The sequence below is a fragment of the Barbus barbus genome (assembly GCF_936440315.1).
Source record: "Barbus barbus genome assembly, chromosome: 3".
NCBI lineage: Eukaryota > Metazoa > Chordata > Actinopteri > Cypriniformes > Cyprinidae > Barbus > Barbus barbus.
The window spans coordinates 30,500,692-30,523,709 of NC_136731.1; the positions used below are offsets into that span (position 1 = coordinate 30,500,692).

At 38.1% G+C, this 23,018-nt stretch overlaps 1 protein-coding gene across 2 annotated transcripts in view; it reads right to left on the minus strand.

Annotated features, from left to right (window-relative positions):
- Window positions 1–23,018, minus strand: part of LOC306859175 (caskin-1-like) — a 104,701-nt gene that overhangs the window by 49,590 nt on the left and 32,093 nt on the right. For both annotated transcript variants that reach the window (XM_079400076.1, XM_079400075.1), the window contains exon 2: window positions 913–964. In XM_079400076.1, coding sequence (XP_079256202.1) covers window positions 913–964 — 52 coding nt within the window. The remainder of the gene's footprint in view (window positions 1–912; window positions 965–23,018) is intronic.

Consider the following 23,018-nt stretch of genomic DNA (forward strand, 5'->3'; position numbering starts at 1 on the left):
CCAACAAATGGCTGATTCAACTCTATGATGCTAGCACAAATAACACACTGCCACAAATAACACAATGCTCTCTTGCTCTGAAACTGGATAGAACTGAACAAACATTAAGGGCGGCTGAAAGAGTTATTGAATGTGGTAGGAGCAATTTGGATGAGAGCAAATATGTCATACTCATAATCTAGCTAGACTTTATCAGCAATTGACATACAATTATGCTGTGCAATGTACAGTCCCAAAGAGCATTTTGACAGTTAAGCCACATTTTAAAAGGTAGGCATATAATACAGAATTATGGACTCTCTGTTGCCATCTGTGGTTTAAACATAAAATAGTAATAGAGTTTTATTTTTCAATGTTTACAGACATTTTCTGCCAAATCTCATCAAACAGCTCTGAATAAAAAACATTGTAGGCTTAATATAAAGCAAGAACCTGGGTTTGCCAGGTATATATATTTGCTATATATATACAGTAGTAACGTGTTTCATTAACATTTGACAATCAAAAAGGGTTCAAATTTTTTTATTTTAATTTTGAGCATGCCCCTTTACAATTTAAAATAAAATAAACTACTTTTTATGTTTTGCTTAAAAAAAATGTCTGTGGTGCATTTATTTACAAAAATGCCACATTTTTAACCACTGTATAATAATTAAGCACTGATTAGGCTAAACTTAAAGAGCAGTTATGGATTGATACGGTTAAATACGATTTAATGTATATGGACATGAGTTGGATAAACAGAAAAAAAAGAGTGACTGGGAAAGAGACTTGGATAAAAGTTTTTCTAAAGCAACAAGCACACATGAGCTCTGGCTGATCCTGAGGATATTTGGCAGCCTGACAGGAACGATCATGTTTACAAGAGACTGCCACATGGAGCCATATAAAGTCCTTATATGTCCCACTCACCCATCAGTGTCCTGGAAGTTGACGTTCACCTTCTTGGCAGAGCCCAGCAACTCTAAAGAAAGAAGAGAGGGAAAGAAGGATGAGTATGATTAAAAAGCAACAATAGTACACTGTGGGAGTAAGGACATTTCACAGCATGTTCTATGGTAGTAGGGTTTTATATACAGTTTATAGATTCAAGAAGATTCAAGATTCAAGATTTTTATTCGTCACATACACAATTATACAGAGTATAACCAGCAGTGAAATGTAAGTCAGGTCCGCTCCAAGGACAGTGCAATTATACAGACAAATATTAAGAAAAAGAAAAGTAGAAAAAAATAAAAAAAATAAAATAAAAGATAAAAAAATATAATATAATATAAATGTGCAGGTCAGTATGTTGTTGACATAAATAGTACTATAACAGGAATGTGCAAAAGAATGTGCAAAAAAGTTGTACAGGGTATTTAAATGGCAGCATATGAGGTAGAAAAAATTATGAATAGCTTATTGATATAGTGATATTTACGATATTTATGATGTTTATATAGCAAAAAGTAACATTTTCAAGTTTTTTCAGGCCAGTGCATTTGATTTAGGGCTTGAATTTCCCATTTGCATTGGAAAATTCTCTATTTTAGAACTGTAACTTTGAGTATGCACTAGAATACTGAGTGTGTACTAGAGCTGCATGACCAGCAGTGACAATTACACACTCTGAATCTGAAACTCTGCACAGCCTTCTAATTTACAAATGAAAACCCTTGAGATGGAACTATGATCATTTTTGTTGCATAATCAAATGTATACTTTTACATAAACATTGCATAATCTTCATGGTTTGGGCATGCTAATTACAAAGGAAGAACAACAGGATAATCATTCTTCTCAGCTGTGTGGGCCAGAACTATTGTTCAGCACTGACAGTTACACATGCATCCTTGCCACTCGCAAAAACAACAAAAAAAAACATACTTTTTATGTCATTTGAGGTTATACACCATGACCATTTTTAGTATGCATTCATATGGAGCTACGTGGATGGCAAACTGTCTTGTTTCCCAGAAGACATAGGGAAGAACGCTATGCCTGTCTCTAGGGGCCATTCACTCCATCACTTCCCCTAACAGCAGCACAGCCATAAAAGAGACACTGTGGAGCACTGAATACTGGTGTTGCATTTTCTTCCACCCATAAATCACTCATGCTTCACTCACAGCGCCACCAGGGGACCGGGATGCAGGTTTAAAGGAAGAGTTCAGCAACCTCATTCCTTGGTGCACAAAAGCTGCATCTATCTGACTGAATCAGATACAAATAAAGCCCCATTTGTCCACTATTCTGATCTAGTTTATGTTAATGGGCACCTTATATGTGTATGTAGTTGTGACAAAAGCGTTCAAACTATTTTATTTTAGATATGAATTGCATTAATTAATAATTAAAAAGAACAAAAAGTAGATAGAGTAGAAATAGACAGAGCTAGTATTAGAGGGTCAAATTATTATTTCTTTTATAATAAATAATAAAAAAAAAGTAGATAGACTAGAAATAGAATAGAGAGTGCAAGTGTTAGAGGGTCAAGTGTAGATGGAAGAGATGTGTCTTGCCTAAAAACTCTACCAACACCAACAAAACTCATTCCACCGACAGGGAACAGGGTAAAAGTCTGTGAAAGTGATTTTGTGTCACTTTGGGATGGCACTATAATGTGCTGTTCACTTGCAGAATGCAAGCTTCTGGAGGGCACATAAGTCTGAAGTAGTAAATTTAGGTAAAGGGGCCAGTGGTTGTTTTTTAGGCAAACATAAATGCCTTGAATTTTATGTGAGTGGCTATTGGTAATAAGTGGAAACTGAGGAACATAGGTGTTCTCGTTAAAGACTACTCTTGATGTTGCATTCTGGATTAGTTGCAGAGGTTTGATAGAACTGGCTGGAAGACCTGCCAAGACAGCATTGCAATAGTCCAGTCTGGACAGAACAAGAGTTTGAACAAGGAGACTTCTCCCTTCAGGCAGATGTGCCTGTAATTCATTTTCCATCTCTAATTATTGCCTCTCTCTCAAATAAATAAAAATGCATATTTTCTATACAGCTATATATATATATAGAGTAATGCACATATCTGGACGTAAATAATGCACATATATGTACATAAATCTTCTGTTCCAGATTCTTACACATTATTATTTACTGTTAAGTCTTATTTAAATGTTTCTGTTCTCATGTCAGATATGTATGTATATATGTATGTATGTACTGTATGCATGCATGTATGTACCAAGAGCGTCTTAAAAACCACAACAAATTCCTCATGTGTTTGCGCACACTTGGCAAATAAAGCTGGTTCTGATTCTGATTCTGAGATTTGTTGCATGTTCCGATTGAAAGGGCCTGATCTTCCTAATGTTGTATAAGGCAAATCTGCAGGACTGGGCAGTTTTAGCAGTGTGTTTTGTGAAATTTAACTGATCATCGATCACAACTCCAAGCTTCTGCTATCGTCAAATCCTCAGGATGGAATGAGAGGTAGAGATGAGTGTCATCAGCATAGCAGAATATGAAATGATATGAAAAGCCATTTTTCTGAATGACAAAACATAGTGATGCCATGTAGATAGAGAAGTGGTCCAAGAACTGAGCCCGGAGGCACCCCAGTAGCTAGATGCTGCAATTAAGACACCTCACCCAAAGAAGATACCATGAAGGACCTATCTGAGAGGTAAGACTTGAACCACTGGAGCGTGGAGATGCCCTTTGCCAAAGGGGTTGACAGGAGGATCTGGTGATTAACCATGTCAAAAGCAGCAGACAGATCCTGCAAGATAAGTACTTACTAGTGCTTATTACCTAATTACTTATTGATTATTTTCTAAATAATTTGTTTAAATAAATAAATACAATAAAAATGCATTCAATTAAATATCGAATATTGGCCAATATAACACTTTTTGGCTTGATTTGCAAAAATTAGGTTGATTTGCAAAAAGTACTATTTTTCCAAAATACTTATCACATCAACAATGGATTAACCAGTGGCATGCATTTGAAGCAGGATCTGTTTGATCAAACAATAATAGACAGGAGGAATGTTCAGGAAACCTTTTTGGAAACAGTCGTGATTTTTTTCTATTACATTTGATGAACCATGAAGAACAGAAATTATACGCTTCCACTTTAAGTACCTCACTGGCCTGTTTTCATCCAATAGCCAGCAGAGCTTCTGTTTATCCAAACATCATAGAGCCTCTGGCTTTGGCATGCGTGAGATTTCACCGATTTAACTGGTCTGTAGGTGATAAAACCTTTAACACCTGGTAAACAGGCTTCTATTGGGTCTATAATATGAGCGGTGGAATTTGGAAGCAAATCAGAATATGAGGTCTGTATTCCAGCTGGAGTGAAGCTGCTTGCAGCAATCTACATCAGTCAGTCTGAATACAGGGCTGTTTTCAGCAGCTGCTGCTCAATGTGACAGAGAATATCTGTGTGCCTTTTTCTGCTCTGTCTTTAACCCTTTCACCTCTCAGGCCTGGCCTGATGTTTGCAAACACAGCACGGTGAGAAATTATATTAAATAAAACACAGGTATGGAGTAAATGGCCACCTAGGTTTATGGGGAAACAAGTGAGTGCTTCTATTTCAAGACGCAAAGGTTACAGAGGAGAATTTCTATCTATAGTGAGCTGCTGCCTTTGTGCTCTTGCTCTCCGATGGTCTGTTTATCAACCTTTTGGCCTCTGAAATCAGACCTGCACATGAAAGGTACTGTATGTTAGAACTGGCCCTAATAATAGCAATGTGAAAAGTGCAGATGTATAGATTCTACTTAGAACAGAGACTTTTATCAATTATTCAGTTGTTAACATCAATAGGACGGCCTATAATTGATGTCTATGTCATTTTTAAATTGAGGTAAATTGTAATTTACTTTGCCTTTGAGTGAATAAATATAAAGTATAAACCAAATATATATGATATGATTTTTAATGTTTTTGAAAGTAGCATATAGGCTGCATTTATTTGATCAACACTACAGTAAAACAGTAATAATCTAAAATACTATTAGAATTTAAAATAACTGTTTTCTATTTTAATATACTTTAAAATGTATTTTTTATCCTGTGTTGATGGCAAAGTTGCATTTTTAGCAGCCCTTAATCCAGTCTTCAGTGTCACGTTCCTTCTGAAATCATTATAATATGCTGATTTGCTGCTCAAGAAACATTTATTATTATTATCAAGGTTGAATAAGAAGCAGTTGTGCTGCTTATTTTTGTGGATATTTGCAATTATTTGAAATATAAATATTCTGTAACATTATAAATGTCTTTACTGTAATTTTTTGATAAATTTAAGTAATTGAAGTATTTCAAAATCTTACTTATCCCAAACTTTTAAATGGTAATGTATCTAGAAACAGATCTGGATAAAATAGTTAACCTCACTAAGTGACTAGTTGGTTATCTGATGACTAGCCAATTAGTTGACCCCTCATTAAGCACATTTTGTGATTTTATGCCACATCAAGGGACTACTAGAACAACATTTTTGAGCATAGGACCCTCATTCACCATCTATGGTACCCATCACAGTTACAGCATCCCCTGGCAGAAACCCTGCCACATATATTTACTGATACATGATGATAAGCAAAATTGAGACTGATGTGTCATTGACTCTTGATCATCTGCCATTAATAAATAACTGAAAATTAAACAATTACTCAGCTATATAAGCAATACAATATTGTGTTTTTGCTATTTTGTACATTGCCTATTTGTATATTTGTATATTATTCTTTTATTATCTGTGTCCTGTCCTGTTGCTGTCTGTCTGATGCACTGTGGAGCTTCTGTCACTATAACAAATTCCTCGTGTGTAAACATACTGTTATGCGTCGGGTGGTTGTGGTGAATAAGGTGCTCGACGACGGAATCAAACAAAAAGGAGTATTCTTTATTATACAGCATCAACTCACACTTGACATTACTAACTTAAGAACGGACAAACACTGAAGGGAAACTCAGGACTTATAAAGGGACTAGAACAAAGGCACAAACGAGATAATTAATCAAACACAGGTGATGGGGATGATAGATAATTAACTAATGACTGGGAAAACCAAATATGGGCAAAACAGGGAACTAAACAGAAACAGAACCGTAACACATACCTGGCCAATAAAGCTCAATCTGATTCTGATTCTGATAAACATCAGTCTTAGCTTCGTTGCACATATTACATGAGTAGATCTCAACTCTGCCCAACTTCTCCCAAAAATATTTTGTAGATGTATCTCTCAGATCTTTTTATAGTGCCCACAGTTAACCCGCTGGATAGCGAGGAAAAATATGGGTCAGTAAAATCTGTTCTTCAAAACTGAAAACAAAAATTACATCACACTGACACACTCAGAGCACAGACAGAACTGGGTTGCTTTGTTGTATGAAAATATTTAGAGCTACAAATATGAGCCTGGAGACGTTCGCTCTATGGACAAGTAGAGGAGTTTTGCCTCTTTGTAAAAATTAATGAGCCCGCAACAAATAGGGCCCATATTAAAAAAAAATTATAAAATCAGCGTGTACTATTATAGTCTACTGAAGGTAAACAACAGCTGTCAAGCCTGCATATATTTCCCCCAAATGATACCTGAAATGACCTCAACTGAATGAAGTTTCCAACACAAGCACAGATCGACTCCCTTTTGACTGAGGAGAAATCTAACATGCCTGAAATGTCTCCTCTTAGAGGACTACGACATGCTCTCCATTGTTGCTTTGTGCTAAAGTACTGGGGTGGACGAAAGAGACTGATGCTCTAATGGAAAAATCAAAGAGCTGACTGCAAGACTAGAGACAGCAGCAAGGGGAGAAGCAACGAATGCTGTACAGCCACGATTGATTCTGAATATCCACCGTTCCCAGACTGAAGAATGTTATGAGATGTAGTGGAAAAGGTTCTCTGGGACTCATCTCTCTCTCTCTGTCTACAGGCCGTCCAAAGTGGGACAAGTGTTTGAGTACTTGGTGATACACAAAAAAAGACAGGGTGAGGGAACATTTCAAGGCTCAGGGCATCATCTGTCGTTCACAGGCTTTGTAGAGACATGCAGTTAGAAAAATTGGAGTGGCGATGGGTCAAAGGCACTGAGAGGTCTGGATGCCAGATGAAGCACAGCAAGGAAATGTGTTACAACAAGAAAGCATCTTATAGATCTGCAGCTGTGCTCCCTTGAATCTGTAATGGACAGTGAAAATGCCTGAAAAATATCTTTAAATGGCTTCAAGTTTCAAAAAAGTATTGTGTTTATGTTGGCAAATGTCTACTCAGCTGTCTCCATAGTACTGTATCATAGGAATTTGCAGCTCTCTTTTCCAGTTGCGTTTGCCCTAAAAAAAGGTGCGATTTTGAGAGAGGGTATCACGTTAATGCTGTAGTACTTAATATATAGGGATTTTCAAATTGGTGTCCATCAGGAGGTCAATAGAAAATCTTCTAGAGAGTGAGTGTTTTCAGACTCACCATTTAGAGTTATCTTCTGACATCCCTAGGATTTTAACAATTAAAAATGTTGTATTTTTTTTAAAAATGTTGACTGTGACATTAACACAATATGTGCAGGGGGGCTAATTTAATTTTAAACTGTAGCAATAGGATTAACTAAGGCTTATGTTTGACAGACCATGTTTACAAACAAAAGATCAGTACACACAACCCATACACTGTGACAGAGAGTGTGTACGGTAGCCATGAGCATGAGAAAACTGTGACACATCTGGAAGAACTTTAGCAGTCACCCGCAACAAGTGACTCACAGCTGGGCCTCGCTAATAAATCTTGTGTATGTAGAAAAATGGATTTCAAAGATTGCCATTTTTATGCACAATTCAGGACTTATAATAATGCTAGCTAGACAGAACAGCATGAAAAATAATTTGATGTTACAATAAATTAAATTGTAAGGCAACATTTTACAACACATGGGACAGTAGGGTATTGCCTAAAAAACGCAAACAAGTACCAAAAAGAAATTACAACAGTCTTTGGACAAGGTATTACATCATGACGCCAATTTCCATGTGATACCATCAATGAGCCACGGTACTTTCTGTAAAGTAAATTAGGTTAACAAGGAACACGCTCAGCCAAGAACAGCTTATATGCTAAGTGTTTAAGTGCCAAGTTTTTCATTTGTTATTTTTCTACATTTTAAATTTATACCAACTACACAAGTTATCAAAATAAAACAGAAATCATGATATGGCTTAAGCCTGGAATACACTACTAGGGTTGTTCCGATTCCGATATTAGTATCGGAAATTCCACCAATACCAAACAAAATTCTGGCATCAGTATTGGCAAGTACTTGAACCCATGTACCGATCCGAAACTATTTTCTTAAACAAGACCTAGCTTATGCCCGCTAGCTTTGCTAAACACTGCAAATCGGAAATCAATTCTTCTTCGCTGCTCAGAATGCTTGTGCTGTGTTACCACCAGCAACCACTATTTAAAGCAGTGAAGAAGAAATACAAACGTGCTAGGAGTATATCTGCAGATAGGCAGTATTTCAGACTGGACCAACCAGCCAGTAAAACATTGACATGTCTCATATGGCATGCTGCAATTACAAGGGGAGGCACAAGTATTGTATACTACTTTAACACGAGTAACTTAATAAAGCATTTGAAGACACGTCACCCCCCCAAGAACACAATGCAAACTATGCTCCGTACACTTTTTGCTATTCACCGCACGCCAGCAACCCGCTCCTCCATTGTTGAGAGACAGACAAGCATGTTTGTGTGATCATTCCCTGGGGGAATACCCATTATACAGTCCACACTTTGATTGATGTCTTTAGGACCAATAGTTTTTGAGAAAAGTGGGAAAAATACCTCCTCCACCAGTGTATGGAAAATGATAAGGCTTAATAGTGTTCCATAAAGCATGCGTAACTTGATTTCATCTGTGAAAAATGGACATTTAACTGATCAGCTGTGAGCTGTTTATTTATTTTAAATGAAGAAAACATCATTTAAATTAATAAGAAAGATGAGTACCTTTTTCATTTGGTTAAAATGTAAGTTAATTGCTGCTTTAATAAGCTAAAGGATTTATTCATCTCATTCCATATTGTAAAACTAAAATACCTTTTTCAGTTTACAGTGTTAGATTTGTGGCTGCATTTTAAGTTCTTTTTCACTTAAGAAAAATAATATTACTGTCAAATGTATGTCAGATAATGAAAATACTTTAGTTCACTGTATGTGCAGGTGCATCTCAATAAATTAGAATGTCGTGAAAGTTTTTTCTTGTAAGTTATTTAAAAAAGTGAAACTTTCATATATTTTAGATTCATTGCATGTAAAGTAAAACATTTCAAAAGTTTTTTTTTGTTTTAATTTTGATGATTAGAGCTTACAGCTCATGAAAGTCAAAAATCAGTATCTCAAAATATTAGAATATTTACATTTGAGTTTCAATTAATGACCATCCCTACAGTATAAATTCCAGGTATCTCTTGTTCTTTGAAACCAAAATAATGGAGAAGACGGCTGACTTGGCAATGATCCAGAAGATGAACATTGACGCCCTCCACAAAGAGGGTGAGTCACAGAGGATCATTACTGAAAGGGGTAGCTGTTTACAGAGTGCTGTATCAAAGCATATTAAATGCAAAGTTGACTGGAAGGAAGAATTTGGGTAGGAAAAGGTGCACAAGCAACAGGGATGACTGCAAGCTTGAGAATATCATCAAGCAAAGCTGATTGAAACACTTGTGAGAGCTTCACAAGGAGTGGACTGAAGCTGGAGTCAGTGCATCAAGAGTCACCACGCTCAGACGTCTTCAGGAAAAGGGCTACCAAGCTACTTCTGAACTAGAGACAACATCAGAAGCGTCTTACCTGGGCTGTGGAGAAAAAGAACTGGACTGTTGCTCAGTGGTCCAAAGTCCTCTTTTCAGATGAAAGTAAATTTTGCATTTCATTTGGAAATCAAAGTCCCAGAATCTGGAGGAAGAGTGGAGAGGCACATAATCCACGTTACTTGAAGTCCAGTGTGAAGTTTCCACAGTCAGTGATGATTTGGGCTGCCATGTCATCTGCTGGTGTTGGTCCACTGTTTTTTCTGAAGTTCACAGTCAATGCAGCCATCTATCAGGAAATTTTAGAGCACTTCATGCATCCTTCTGCTGACAAGCTTTATGGAGATGCTGATTTCATTTTCCAGCAGGACCTGGAACCTTCCCAACACTGCCAAAGGTACCAAAAGCTGGTTCAATGACCATGGTGTTACTGTGCTTGATTGGCCAGCAAACTCGCCTTACCTGAACCCCATACAGAATCTATGGGGTATTGTCAAGAGGAAGATGAGAGACACCAGACCCAACAATGCAGATGACCTGAAGGCCGCTATCAAAGCAACCTGTGCTTCCATACCACCTCAGCAGTGCCACAAACTGATCAACTCCATGCCACGCCGAATTGAGGCAGTAATTAAAGCAAAAGGAGCCCCTACCAAGTATTGAGTACATATACAGTAAAAGAACATACTTCCCAGAAGGCCAACAATTCACTAAAAATGTTTTTTTATTGGTCTTATGAAGTATTCTAATTTGTTGAGATAATACACGAGTTTCACAATTTCAGTGTATTATTGAATTACTGAAATAAATGAACTTTTCCATGACATTCTAATTTATTGAGATGCACCTGTATTTGTTCATGTTTTATTAAGGGATAAGTCTGAAGCACACCATAAAATAATTATATCAATTCATACAGGGCTATTAGTACATACAGCTGTATACACAGATACACAGATATCGGATCAGTACTCGGTATCGGCCGATACCCTGAGCCTAGGCATCAGAATCGGTATCGGGAAGGGAAAAAGGGTATCAGAACATTTCAATACACTACACAATTTTTCCCCCTGATTTTCCACTGATTTACTGTCTGAAGAAGTCGATGCTAGTTGCCACAAGTCAGAGCCAGTCTGCAGATTTGTGTTGACAGATTCCATAGAAAATCACAGTGTATGATGATCACAGACTCCGATACTTTAGCTTCAGATTCCACCCAATCAAAGGATATCAAAAATGTTTGATATTTTCAGGTGATTTTAGCAACTCATCTCGTAGCAATAATGTGCACATTTCTGAGTGAGTTTGCTGTGATCGGAACGACTTCAAAGTCTGCTATTGTATGATCCCCAGTTGTTTAGTGTATGATGGCCAGTTTTCCTCTGTCACCTATTTACAATGTCAGTAAGTGCCTAGTGTTTTAAAACTATGTTCAGATTTTAAAAATCATGTTGTGTATTCCAGCCTTTAGTGTAATTATCAAATCACTAAGGCTAGGTTTAAATTAATTAAAAACATGGATTGCATGTTTCAGTAGTTGTTAGTTATTGTTTCCATTGTAGTTATTGTTTTGTTATTGTATGTTAGCTCATGTTTTGGTTGTAGTTATTATTTCCATATCTTGGGGCAGTCGTGGGGGGAGTGAATAATCAGCGCTCTCTCTTCCTTCAATACCACGACTGAGGTGAGACCCTTGAGCAAGGCACCAAACCCCCAACTGCTCCCCAGGCGCCGCACTGCTCTGGGTGTATGTTCACTGCTGTGTGTGTGCACTTGGATGGGTTAAATGCAGAGCACAAATTCCGAGTATGGGTCGCCACACTTCACTTCACTTCACTTCACTTCACTTCACTTCACTTCACCTTCACACTTTAAATACACAAACACACACCCAAACACAATTAAATTTCTCCCCAAATCATGCAGCCCTACTGCCAACATATATGCTACAAAAGTTATATTATTGCTCTTTTGTCAGTTTTATTTAGCATATTTACTAGCCTAAACAGAAAACAGATGTTGGTGTTAACCAATGGTTTTTGGGCTCAGAATCCCCTCTCATATAGGGATATAAAATAGCAGTAAATTTCTGCAAGCCATAGGTTGCTTAGAAAGAGGCCTAACTTCCGAAGCATGAACAAAGCAAAAGCACTTTAAAATACTTAAGTGAAAAAAAAGTTGCTTAAAGCCAAAGAGGCTGCATTTGCATTGGCTTGCCAGCATTGATTGATGTCTCGGGGGTCGAGGAAAATGGCCTACTGGGAAAGCAAACAATAGTTAAGCTAAACTTAGCAACAACTCTCTTTCATATCCCATCTCACATCCAAATCATAGTTTTATCCACCATTTACATCATTGGACATCAAAGTTCATTTCTCTGTGTCAAGCTCTCTGCTTGTTGTAGTAGCAGCAGGAAAATGTCCACACCTTCAGAGCCGTTACTTTGGGGCTTTCCCAGAATGCACACAACGAGACCCCTTCATCCGCTCTGACTGCCGAGGTCTGTGCTTCACGCTACACAGCACACATAAGCACTCTAATAAAGACATTTCTGCTTCCAGCGTGAGCTACACGACACACATCTTTACATGCAGGGCCCCGAGGTGCGAACACAACACATTCCCCTGTTCATTCATAAGGAAGACAGAGTGATTGAGAAAGGCAGAAGGGAAAACGTCCTGTGAGATGTGCTCTTCCTACAATCCAATAAACCAAATGCTGACAGCGGATCAAACAGATCAGAAACAGGCAGAGAAACAGACTCCAGCCCAGGGAGGGAATGGCTCCAAGTGTCAAAGTACCTTGGGAGCAGTTCCCGTTTCATGCTCGTGAACTGGCCTGATTGTGATCACCCTTAACGGCCATTTCAAACAGAATTGGGGCGAAACCAAACCTCATATCGGAGCTTGGTGCCGGCAGGGCTGGCAGGTGGCTAATAGTAACGTTTGAGCCTCCATGGCGCTGGCAGCGCTGATGGAAAGTGATTAGTTAAAGCTTGGCCCCATTCCTTTGCTTTACCTCTTCTCTTGGCTAGTGGTTGGTGGGGCAGCTCTTCCATGGACTGAACTACTCCCCAGCCAGCTGCTTTATCTTGCTCCATAATTTCCCAGTCTCCCAATCACTTTACACACTCCATCTAAAGGTTTGTTTAATTAAAATTTTACACCGCTTTTAAGAATCCCAAAAACAAAGTAAAAAGGGTATTTTAGAGTATGTATAGTGTGTTTTGGATGTGCATGGTATGTTTTGTAATTGCATCCCAATCTAGTTTAACCAAGGGGTCAAAGTTTAGCAGGTCAGCATGTCCTAGTAAGCCCTTGCTGGTAGATGCTGTAACTAAATTTGACATCAAAAGAGCATTCAAAGATTGCAATTTATTCTCATAATACACAGTGACCCCAAAATGTATTTGGACACAATCCACAATAAAAAAAAATAAATAAATAAAATAATATATATATATATATATATATATATATATATATATATATATATATATATATATATATATATATATTTATTTATTATGTTTGCATTATACACTACCATTCAAAAGTTTGGGGTCAGTAAGATTATTTTTTGAAAGAAATGTTTGTACATCATTGACACATAAATTGACCACAAGTGACAGTAAAGACATTTACTGTTAAGTATAAAAGATTTTTAAATTTTGATTTTGATTTTTTTTTTTATTAAAAAAATGGACCACAGTCTCTATGAAAAGATAGAGCAGCCCAACTGTTTTCAGCATGGATAATAAGAAAAGTTTCTTGAGCAGCAAATCAGTATATTAGAATGATTTCTGAAGGATCATGTGACACTGAAGACTGGAGTAATGATGCTGAAAATTCAGCTTTGTAATAATTTTTCAGAATTCTGCTTTACTGTTTTTCATCAAATAAATGCCGCTTTGGTGAGCATAATATAAGTCTTTCTAAGAAAATTTTAAAATCTTCCTGACCCAAAACGTTTGCACATTAATCTAACAAAATTCCAAAAGAAGTGGCATTAATTTTAAATAAATACAGCACACTTTTCGATCAAAATATATTACAAATTTTAAGTTTAAAAATATGAGCCATTAAAAAAATCTATCTGTATATTTCTATCTGTCTGTAATTCCTACAAACCCTAAAATGTAGCTTTTTAAATTTCCAAACTAAAATTTACAGTTGAATTTGTGCAATATGAATTTCTGTTTAGTTTAATTGTACATCCATATCAGTCACAAATACTTAATTGTGTTATGGTAGATATTATGGTGTTACCAGTGGCCAATTTTTATGGAGGGCTCTTAAAAGCATAAGATAAAGCTAAACGTTTTCATTGTCTCTAATCTGTACTTCTGCTGTTTTATTTCTCACATGGTCCCTTTCTCTTTTTAAACTTCTGCTGTCACTGTCACGGGGGAGTTGAAGGGAGTTTTGTTTTGGGTTGTTTTGATTCCTCAGTGCATGACCTCAGGACCTCCTCCTCAGCTTTATCGCAAAAATATCTCATCTGTGCTGTGGTCCAGACAAAGAGCAAAACATTTTTTTCTCAGATATAGAGGACATGTATGATAAAATGTGAGCATGTCAACAGCGCTTTGCCCCTCAGTTGTGGAGCACAGCTTGACTGCTCTGTAGCAGTAAGCAGCTTTTGATCCAGTTTGACCCTGCTTTTTCCTGCTTCCTGAACTTCCCGTGGAGCCATTTCCCTTCCAGGTAAAACAGAGTAGACCATCTGCTGCTCTTCCAATAGGGTTATTCCGGGATCTCACCTTCCTGTAACCCACACACAAGTTTTATATCAAGCTTCCATCAAATCCACAATAGTTTTGTTCTTGACTTAAAGTACAAAGAGAAGCCACTGGGGTGTATAAAGGTTTTGACACCCTTTTATGCAAAAGTACAGCAATATTTTAGGCAAAGCAGCTCTCTTCTAGTGTCTTTTGTAGAGCTATAATGGAGTTGCTAAGCAACAAGCATCATCTACCTCTTCCTACACATGTGCAAAAAATTAGTGCATTAGTGCACCCACACAATCCCTTCAACACTCTGTTACTTTCAACACACACAAACACGCTCACAAAACAGGACAGATTAAAACACGTTCTGAGAAAAAGCTTCTTACATACCCACCTATTTTTCTGTCAAGTCCCTGCGACACTACACGAAACCAAACAAACCCTCCAAGCACTCCTCATAATGGCATGTTAGCATGCACGCAGGTTCATTTCTCAAGTACCATCGGCCAAGAACTGCATCTCCTCAAGGGATCCACAGCCCGCAGGTGAGTCTGCCTCCCCTCGTACACTGATAGCTAATCTATTTCCCACAGCATTGCTGCCACGGCTAGAAGAAGCCTCATTGATCATTCCCAAATTATAGAGGCTACATACCCAGCATGCATCAGCTCTATCCTGCTGAGATCCAGTGCTCTATCTCTGCATAAGGATTGTGTGGGTTTGCCATAGAGGCATTGGGGGCAGATTTCTGTGTAGGCTTGCACTATGTGATGAATGTTTACTCAGTTAAAAGCACACTGTGGTGTGCGTAGTACATTTTGCAAACCATTGCAACGATCTCGTTAAAGAGGGCCTCAGAGGAGCATGTTCAACATAGCAGCCTCGGTTAACATACACATATCCCTGATGAACGAAAAAATGGGGTTTCTGATATTAGCTGGTTTATATTGTTTAACTGGTCTCCCAGCCTAGTCTAACTGGCTTAGCTGATCTCTGAGCCTGGCCTAACTGGTGAATGCTGGTTCAGCTGGTCTCTGAGTTTGGCCTATCTGGTGTAGGCTGGTTTAACTGGTCTCCCAGCCTAGTCTAATTGGTTTAGCTAGTCTCTGTGCTAGGCCTAGTTGGTGTATGTGGATTTAAATGGTTTCCTATCTCAACCTAGCTGGTGTATGCTGGTTTAAGTGGTCTACCAGCCTAGCTAAATTGGTTTAGCTGGTCTCTGTGCCTGGCATAGCTAGTGCATGCAGATTTAACTGGTCTCCAAGCCTAACCTAGCTGGTGTAAGGTGATTTAACTGGTATTCCAGCATAACCAAGGTTTGGTATTTAGGTTTAATTGGTCTCCCAGTCTGGCATAGCTAATATATGCTGATTTAACCCTTTCAGTGGGGAGTTTCTAGCGGTCCCCCCAGAGTGAGTTTAAGGCGACTGTTATTTTAGAAAGTTTCCCCTTACTGTTTCCATGGTGATGCATCATGCTTATCACGTGACACACCGCGGCCACAATAACACTGCATGACAGATGGATCACTTTTATTTTGTTTTGCTTTTTTATTTAAAATATTCACAAACTTGCTTACCATGCCATGAACAATCTGATATTCCGATTCACAAATATGTGTAAATGAGTGTGTTTTGTCATTTAAACACCTTTATAAATTATCTTGATCGTGATCTCTAATGTGAGATGGGTGCTGCCATGTTAGTTTGCGCTGCAGTTCAGAGAGTCATGTCAGTCAGATTTACAGCATGTGAATTCATCAATTTCTGCCGAAATACATGTAAGTAAGTGGCCGGTGAACTGGGTGAAGAATAGAGTGAACTTTATAGTTACTTACACTATGAGAAACTGAAATGACTAAAACACATCGGCAAGTTAAATTGGAATGGATTGTTATTGTTGCTTCCATAGGCATCTGTGTGTATTTTACAAACTCTAAATATATTGTTTTACTAGTACTTATGTGTATTTAAATGTTTGAAACCTAAAATATGCATTATGCAGTTAAGAACACTGCTTTAGCTGGTCGGCCAAATGGTTTCCCACCTGATCATCAAGTCCCCAAAACTCCTCTAAAACCAGAGAGACTGACCAGTACCCAGTTTGGCCAGGGTGGGAGACCAGCTAACCATGTTAGGCTAGCTAAAGCTGTTTTTTTCAGCAGAAATAACATCCACCCAGGGCCTAAAATTGCGGAGTCCGTCTGGGGAAATGGCAGCCTTTCATCATCTAGTGATGTAACTGACTAGCTTTATTTTCCTCAAATGTTATGATCAGAATAGAATTTGTAATTCCTAAGAAATGTACCCAAAAGGACTGCAATATAAAATGACTGGCAGAGACTTTAAAGCAAAGTAAACACCATATATTTGATTCTGTACTGTATGTGGCAGGCTGAATGGCCTCAACACATCATTGCATTGCATGCACAAGCACAAACCTTCTTAACAATCATACTACGCTTAAGACCAAACATTTTTTTTTTTTTTTTTAAATCATAGAATTTTTATTGTTGCAAATTGCATTTTTACATTTTATATCACCCCACCCACCGTACATAATCTTACCCAGCCCTAACAAACAATCCCCAATTAGTACACACTAACAACTTGGAAAAAAAAAAAAATAAATAAAAAACATATATGCATATACACTTATACGTACACACACATGGCATTATTAAGAAAAACATAATGATACAATAAGGGGTATACACATATCTCCACTCAATCCACGTCTAAGATTTGTAAATCATTAAAGAATGTGATAAATTGTTGCCATTTTTCAAAAAAAGATTCCCCCCTACCTCTGATATTGTACTTAATTTCTTCAAGTTTTAGAAAGAATACCAAATCTTTGAGCCAAACTGAAATAGAGGGGGGTTGAGGGGAGGTCCAAGACAACAGAATTCTGCGCCTAGCAAGAAGAGATGCAAAAGCTATGACGTCAGCCTGTCTCCGGCTTAACGGCTGACACCGAGAAGGAACACCAAAGATTGCAATCAAAGGGCAAACAATTAATTCGACCCCTAGGACATCAGAAAGTATTTTAAAGAAGGAATTCCAAAAGTTTTGCAACTTGGAACAAAATACAAACATATGACTAAGGTTACATGGTGAAAATTTACATTTATCACACAAGTCTGAAACATTGGGATATATTTTAGAAAGTTTTGCCTTCGAAAGATGAGCTCTGTGAATCGTTTTAAATTGTATAAAGCTAAGTCTAGCACATGAGGTGGTGGTACGTACATTGTCTAATACTCTACTCCAGTAGTCATCCTCAAACTTGAGGTCAAGTTCCTCTTCCCAAGCCCTGATTATTTTAATGTTGTGATAATTATACTTTGACAAGACAATTGCATATATCTTAGAGATAATCCCACCCATATGAAGATTCCATTTAAATGCCTCCTCCCATGGAGACTTTGTAGGCAGGGAGGGAAGCCCAGAGAACAGAGAGGAGGCACAGTGCCTAATTTGAAAGTATCAAAATAGGTGAGAGGAAGGTAGATTAAATGATAACGATAATTCAGAAAAACTTGCAAACACATTATTAATGAAAAGATCTTCAAAGCATTACGTGACGTCATGAACGCGCATCACAGAACAGAGCAAGGCGAGCATTTGTGCTTATAAAACTTAAACTTTTTTATTTATTTTTGAAATGACAGATCGTTTTGCTAGATAAGACCCTTATTCATCGTCTGGTATCGTTTAAAGCCCTTTGAAGCTGCACTGAAACTGTCATTTGGACCTTGAACCGTTTGGGTCCCAATGAAGTCCATTATATGGAGAAATGTTTTCATCAAAAGCCTTAATTTCTTTTCGACTAAACCATCGCTGTGCTTCTTTGGGACAGTCGAATTGAAACTTCTCATCGTCGAGGTCAATCATCAGGCGAGCGGGGAATTTAAGAGAGAACCTCACGTTCTTCTCACGCAGGTTGTTTCTCACAGCTGAAAATGCCTCCCTCCTCTTAGCAACGCTGGAGCTGAGATCAGAAAAAGACCTTACGACTCTGATAGAAGAGCTGGTTCCAATTCCCACGCCGAACAACCTTTTCTTTATCGCCATAGTAATGAAACCGCACGATCATTACTCTAGGCCTTTGACTCTCCTGGTCAGCCGAAGGTGCGGGGCCAATACGGTGCGCTCTATCCAGCAGTGGGGGAGTGGGAAAGATTTCTGACCCGAGCACGTCCTGGAAAAATTGAGACATGAACGTAACCGGATCGCTCCCTTCTGCTCGCTCGGGGATGCCGATGACCCGGAGATTGCAACGCCGAGAGCACGACTCCAAGTCCTCCACTTTATCAGTGAGTTGCTTGTTAGCCGAAGTCAACTTTAGCACCGTCTGTTCCAGTGCTACCACCAAGTATGTTTAATGTTTCAGGCAGCCTGAAAAATATAATAGATCGACAAAATGCTCGGGAGCTAACCTCAAGCGCGTCTTCTCACTCACATGCTCAGCCGGAAGTCCCAAACATTTTTTTAAAAGAACATCTGCTTTGTCAGTCTATTACAGCAGCATGCTCTGTCAGACAACTAGACACTTCACTTCTGTCATGCTGTTCTACATACCAGTCCCAGTGTCGTGTCAGAGGACATGAGATTAGCTTAGCGGACGGCACACAACAGTGCCAGTATCTTAGGTTCACAGAGGAAGTGATAAATAGTCAGAGGAGAAGAGTGAGGGTACATTTTAGATTGTGAGCTGCAGCCAGAGAGACAGTATTAAAGACTCACACAGAGACTGTATTGTTCTACGGCACAGCAGCGGAAGCCAGAAAGAGCTCAGTAGCACTGCCAGTGTGAATTCATTTACTATAAATACAGCCTGAAGTACCAAAACGGACATAGCCCATCTCTTCATTATTCTCCATTTAGAGGCAACAAAAACTTTTAATAAAGTAAAACAACTTGCATCAATCAGCAAGAGTTTCACTCTCTATGAATGCTCAAACAGAACACAAAGACACTTTCAGCCAGTGAAAATTAGTTTTTTCAGTGAGACTAGTTTTTTCAGTGGCAATGGAGAAACAAATGGTTTGGAAACTTTCCTCAACTCCCTGCTCAGACATATGAACACCATTTATTATATATGTCTTCTGTTCTGTAGCAACGTACAAAGTAATGATAATTAAAGATTAAGGTATAACACCTCATGCCACAATAATACTAGGCATACATCACACTGGACTTATTTCTTCAGCTGCATCAGCATATGAACTGCACTCACACACTCAAATCAAATGCCCTCTATGTTTCGAAAGCTAATCTCCCCCAGTAATTGCTGTAAAATTGACATTTTATAATGCTGATCACCTAGTGGAACTAAGCTGAACTTCAGAAGGCAAATAAACTGTTGTCTCCTGCAGGTCACAGATAAAAACGAGGGCAGCTCTCAGACAGGATGCATGAAAACAGCCCAGAGTCTGACCAAACCTCCCCTCTCATTACACACAAAGATGATGACTGAACTTTAGGGCTGCATGGAGCGGGAATGAGTGTTGTTTACAATAAAGGTTAGTGGTACTTTAAAGTGGTCTCTGGGATCTTTGCTGTTTGTCCCAGATTAAAGTGCTCTAATTAGAGTGAGGATGGCACAGATGAGTCTGCACAGGCCTGTCTCAGGCGCCTGCATCTCGATTAATGAAAACAGTCTGTGACAGTCCCCGGGCCTAGCAAACAGCCTTTTTCCTCAATTAATTAACAACTTCCTCTCTATGATAGCTCTCCACAAACACATCTCAATATCCTAATCAACATCTGGGCGCCCAACTGTTGCTCTTCACTAGCTTTAGCCTTGTTTTTGCATTCCCTTGATGCATTTGACCCTCTGCAGTCTGCAAGTACAGGTCATACCAACTAAAGCATGTTCATACTTGATGCATTCTGCCATTGTAGCATTCTCCAAAACACCAGGTGGCAGCGCAGGGAAAATATCAGCCGAACCTCAAGAAAGAGAAATCAGCCTATCAGCTAATCTTCAACATGCTTGCCATCACAATCATTTTGAATTGATCTGTTTTTATAGTCTACAATAAAAAATGCTTTTATAAGAGAAGTCACAGATAGTTTTGCTACAGGTAGGTTATACTTCTTATTCATTTCAAAGGTATCAGCAAACAATGCCTGACAGTCAAAAATTCAATCACATCAAGGCTGTAATATGACTGTTATCAAGGCACAGCTTTTTACAATGAATGACTTTACATAGAAAAACTTCAAGTAAGAATGGAGGGAAAACGTGCAGATTTTGGTGGGATTTTAATAATTGATACATTGGATTGGGCTTCATTCCTCTTTATCCGTTTTCAAGTAAAAGCAGCAATATTTTTAAAACAAATACACTTCTGCCATCAAAGAATGTGAATTTTAGTTTTTAGGCATGAGTGGTTTACTGGTCTTTATTTCAGCTTTTCACTGAAATTCATAGCAATAATTGCATTATTGTACATACTGAGACAGAATACTTTCTCAAAACTTTCTTGGCGTGACTCTAATTTATCATCTTCAGCTAAAGAAATGCCTCTATGGAGGTACCCTTGTTATTACTTGTCTTACTGTAAACTACAAACTGATTCATATTTACTCAGGCACACCATGCTTGGACCTCCTCTACAAAGTGTCCACTCATATCCCTGTATTATACCAAAAGCATTATTTGTGCTCTAGAAACAGGTACAAATTTTCCAGCAATGTACCTGAGTAAAATAAATCTCAGCTACATTAGATAGTATCAAATGGACTGTAAATTTCTCCATAAAACAGGTAATAAAGTTCATTCAGAGAGGAATGTTAATTTCAAAGTTATTGCTCTAGCAGCTACAAAGATCATATAGAAATCCACATTTATATGTGGTTGTGTGTGAGATGGGCAGAAGAGAGAGGTAACACTGGCCTCCAGTATGTGGATAATGCTGGCAGTATACATGTCTTGTGTATGTCCCTGAAAATGGCCATATTGCAGTCTAAAGCAAGAGTCTTAATCAGGCATGTGGTTGAACATTCCTCATAAATAAGAATCTTATTCATTTCTGACTGCACAGTGCTGTCTGTAATATTATACATACACACACATTTACTGTATATACTTATCTTTTTTTGTGTTTCATAAGTGCTATTACAACCTTATTAAAATGAAGCACCTTTTACTAAACATATCATGTTCAAACAAATTATGATATTTATTGAAAATAACTTTTAAATAATAAAATAATTTTTAATAAATTTATCTTTTGAATTGTTAATATGATAGGCTTGTCGCCAGTTTCTCTGCATGTTTAATGCATCAGTTTATTAATTAATTAACACAACTTGTTAAAATGTTAATGGGACCCTTTATAGAAGATGGTAAATAGGTTACTATTATTTAGATAGCAAACAAGCTGACAGTTGCAGGGTTTCCATCCAAATTTGCGAATTTAACGTTTGCTCAAAATTGGAATATCGTATAAAAAATGGTCACTTCCTGATAAACTGGCACTATAAATCACTAAGAAAAGCAAGAGAAGCTACTGAATATAATAATTTTCATATATAATAAATTACTTGCGCCTCCGAGCGAGTAGACGAAACACAATGAATGCAGTCATTGCTTTCGGAGGTGGATGCTGCTGTTTGTGAACGCAGTCGTGTAAAAGTTCTGAGAGGCAATTATACAGAAATACTTTGATGACAGACTTTGCCTTGGCATTTCCAAATGACCATAACAACATTTCAGATGCTGTGGAATGAGATTGGTCTGCTGGTTAGTCAGGTTTTGCCATCCCATAGAGCAAAGTCATATAACGTTTTTGATGAGCTTGGAGGAATTTATTTGCAAAATGCATTTCCATCTCCCATCTCCCAAAAACTACCTTGAGTGTAAAAACGTTTTTGCGAATTAAGGCATTTTTATTCGAAATTCAACGTTTCCATCACTCGTTTCTGATGCGATACTTCAAAACGCTCATAAAAGCAGGGTGATGGAAACATAGCTAGTGTCTCTCTTTGTACAAAGACCATTTAAAAACATTGTGCAAGATCCCATCACATTTTTGCATGTCCGTATGTTCCAGATCAAGGGGCGCATTCCTGAACATATCAGTGCAGCTGAAGCAGGTTAGCAGCAGGTGGATAATGTGCCTGCCCTGACTGGACTCTGAAGGGCTCTATTCCTTTTTCCTTGCAGTAAGTAAATCTGACCCAGTTCTGATCAAACCTCGTATAAATTATGCATGTGCATGTGGGAGTGGATGTGAACATGTTTATGAACATACAATAAGTCTGTACGAGGCTAGCTTGTTTGTGAGCTAGCCGACTGAGGTTATCTTTATGTTTGAACTCTTTATGTTACTGAGGGTTGCGGTCTCCATGGTTACAAAACAGCTCTATGGATCTGAATCTTAGAAATGAACCAATATGATGGTGTGATTTTGCACCATTCATCCATAAAGATACTCAACCTCTTCTGACCCTCCCTGAAATTTCTGGTATAATGGTGCTTAACAAAATGAAAGATCTTATGCATG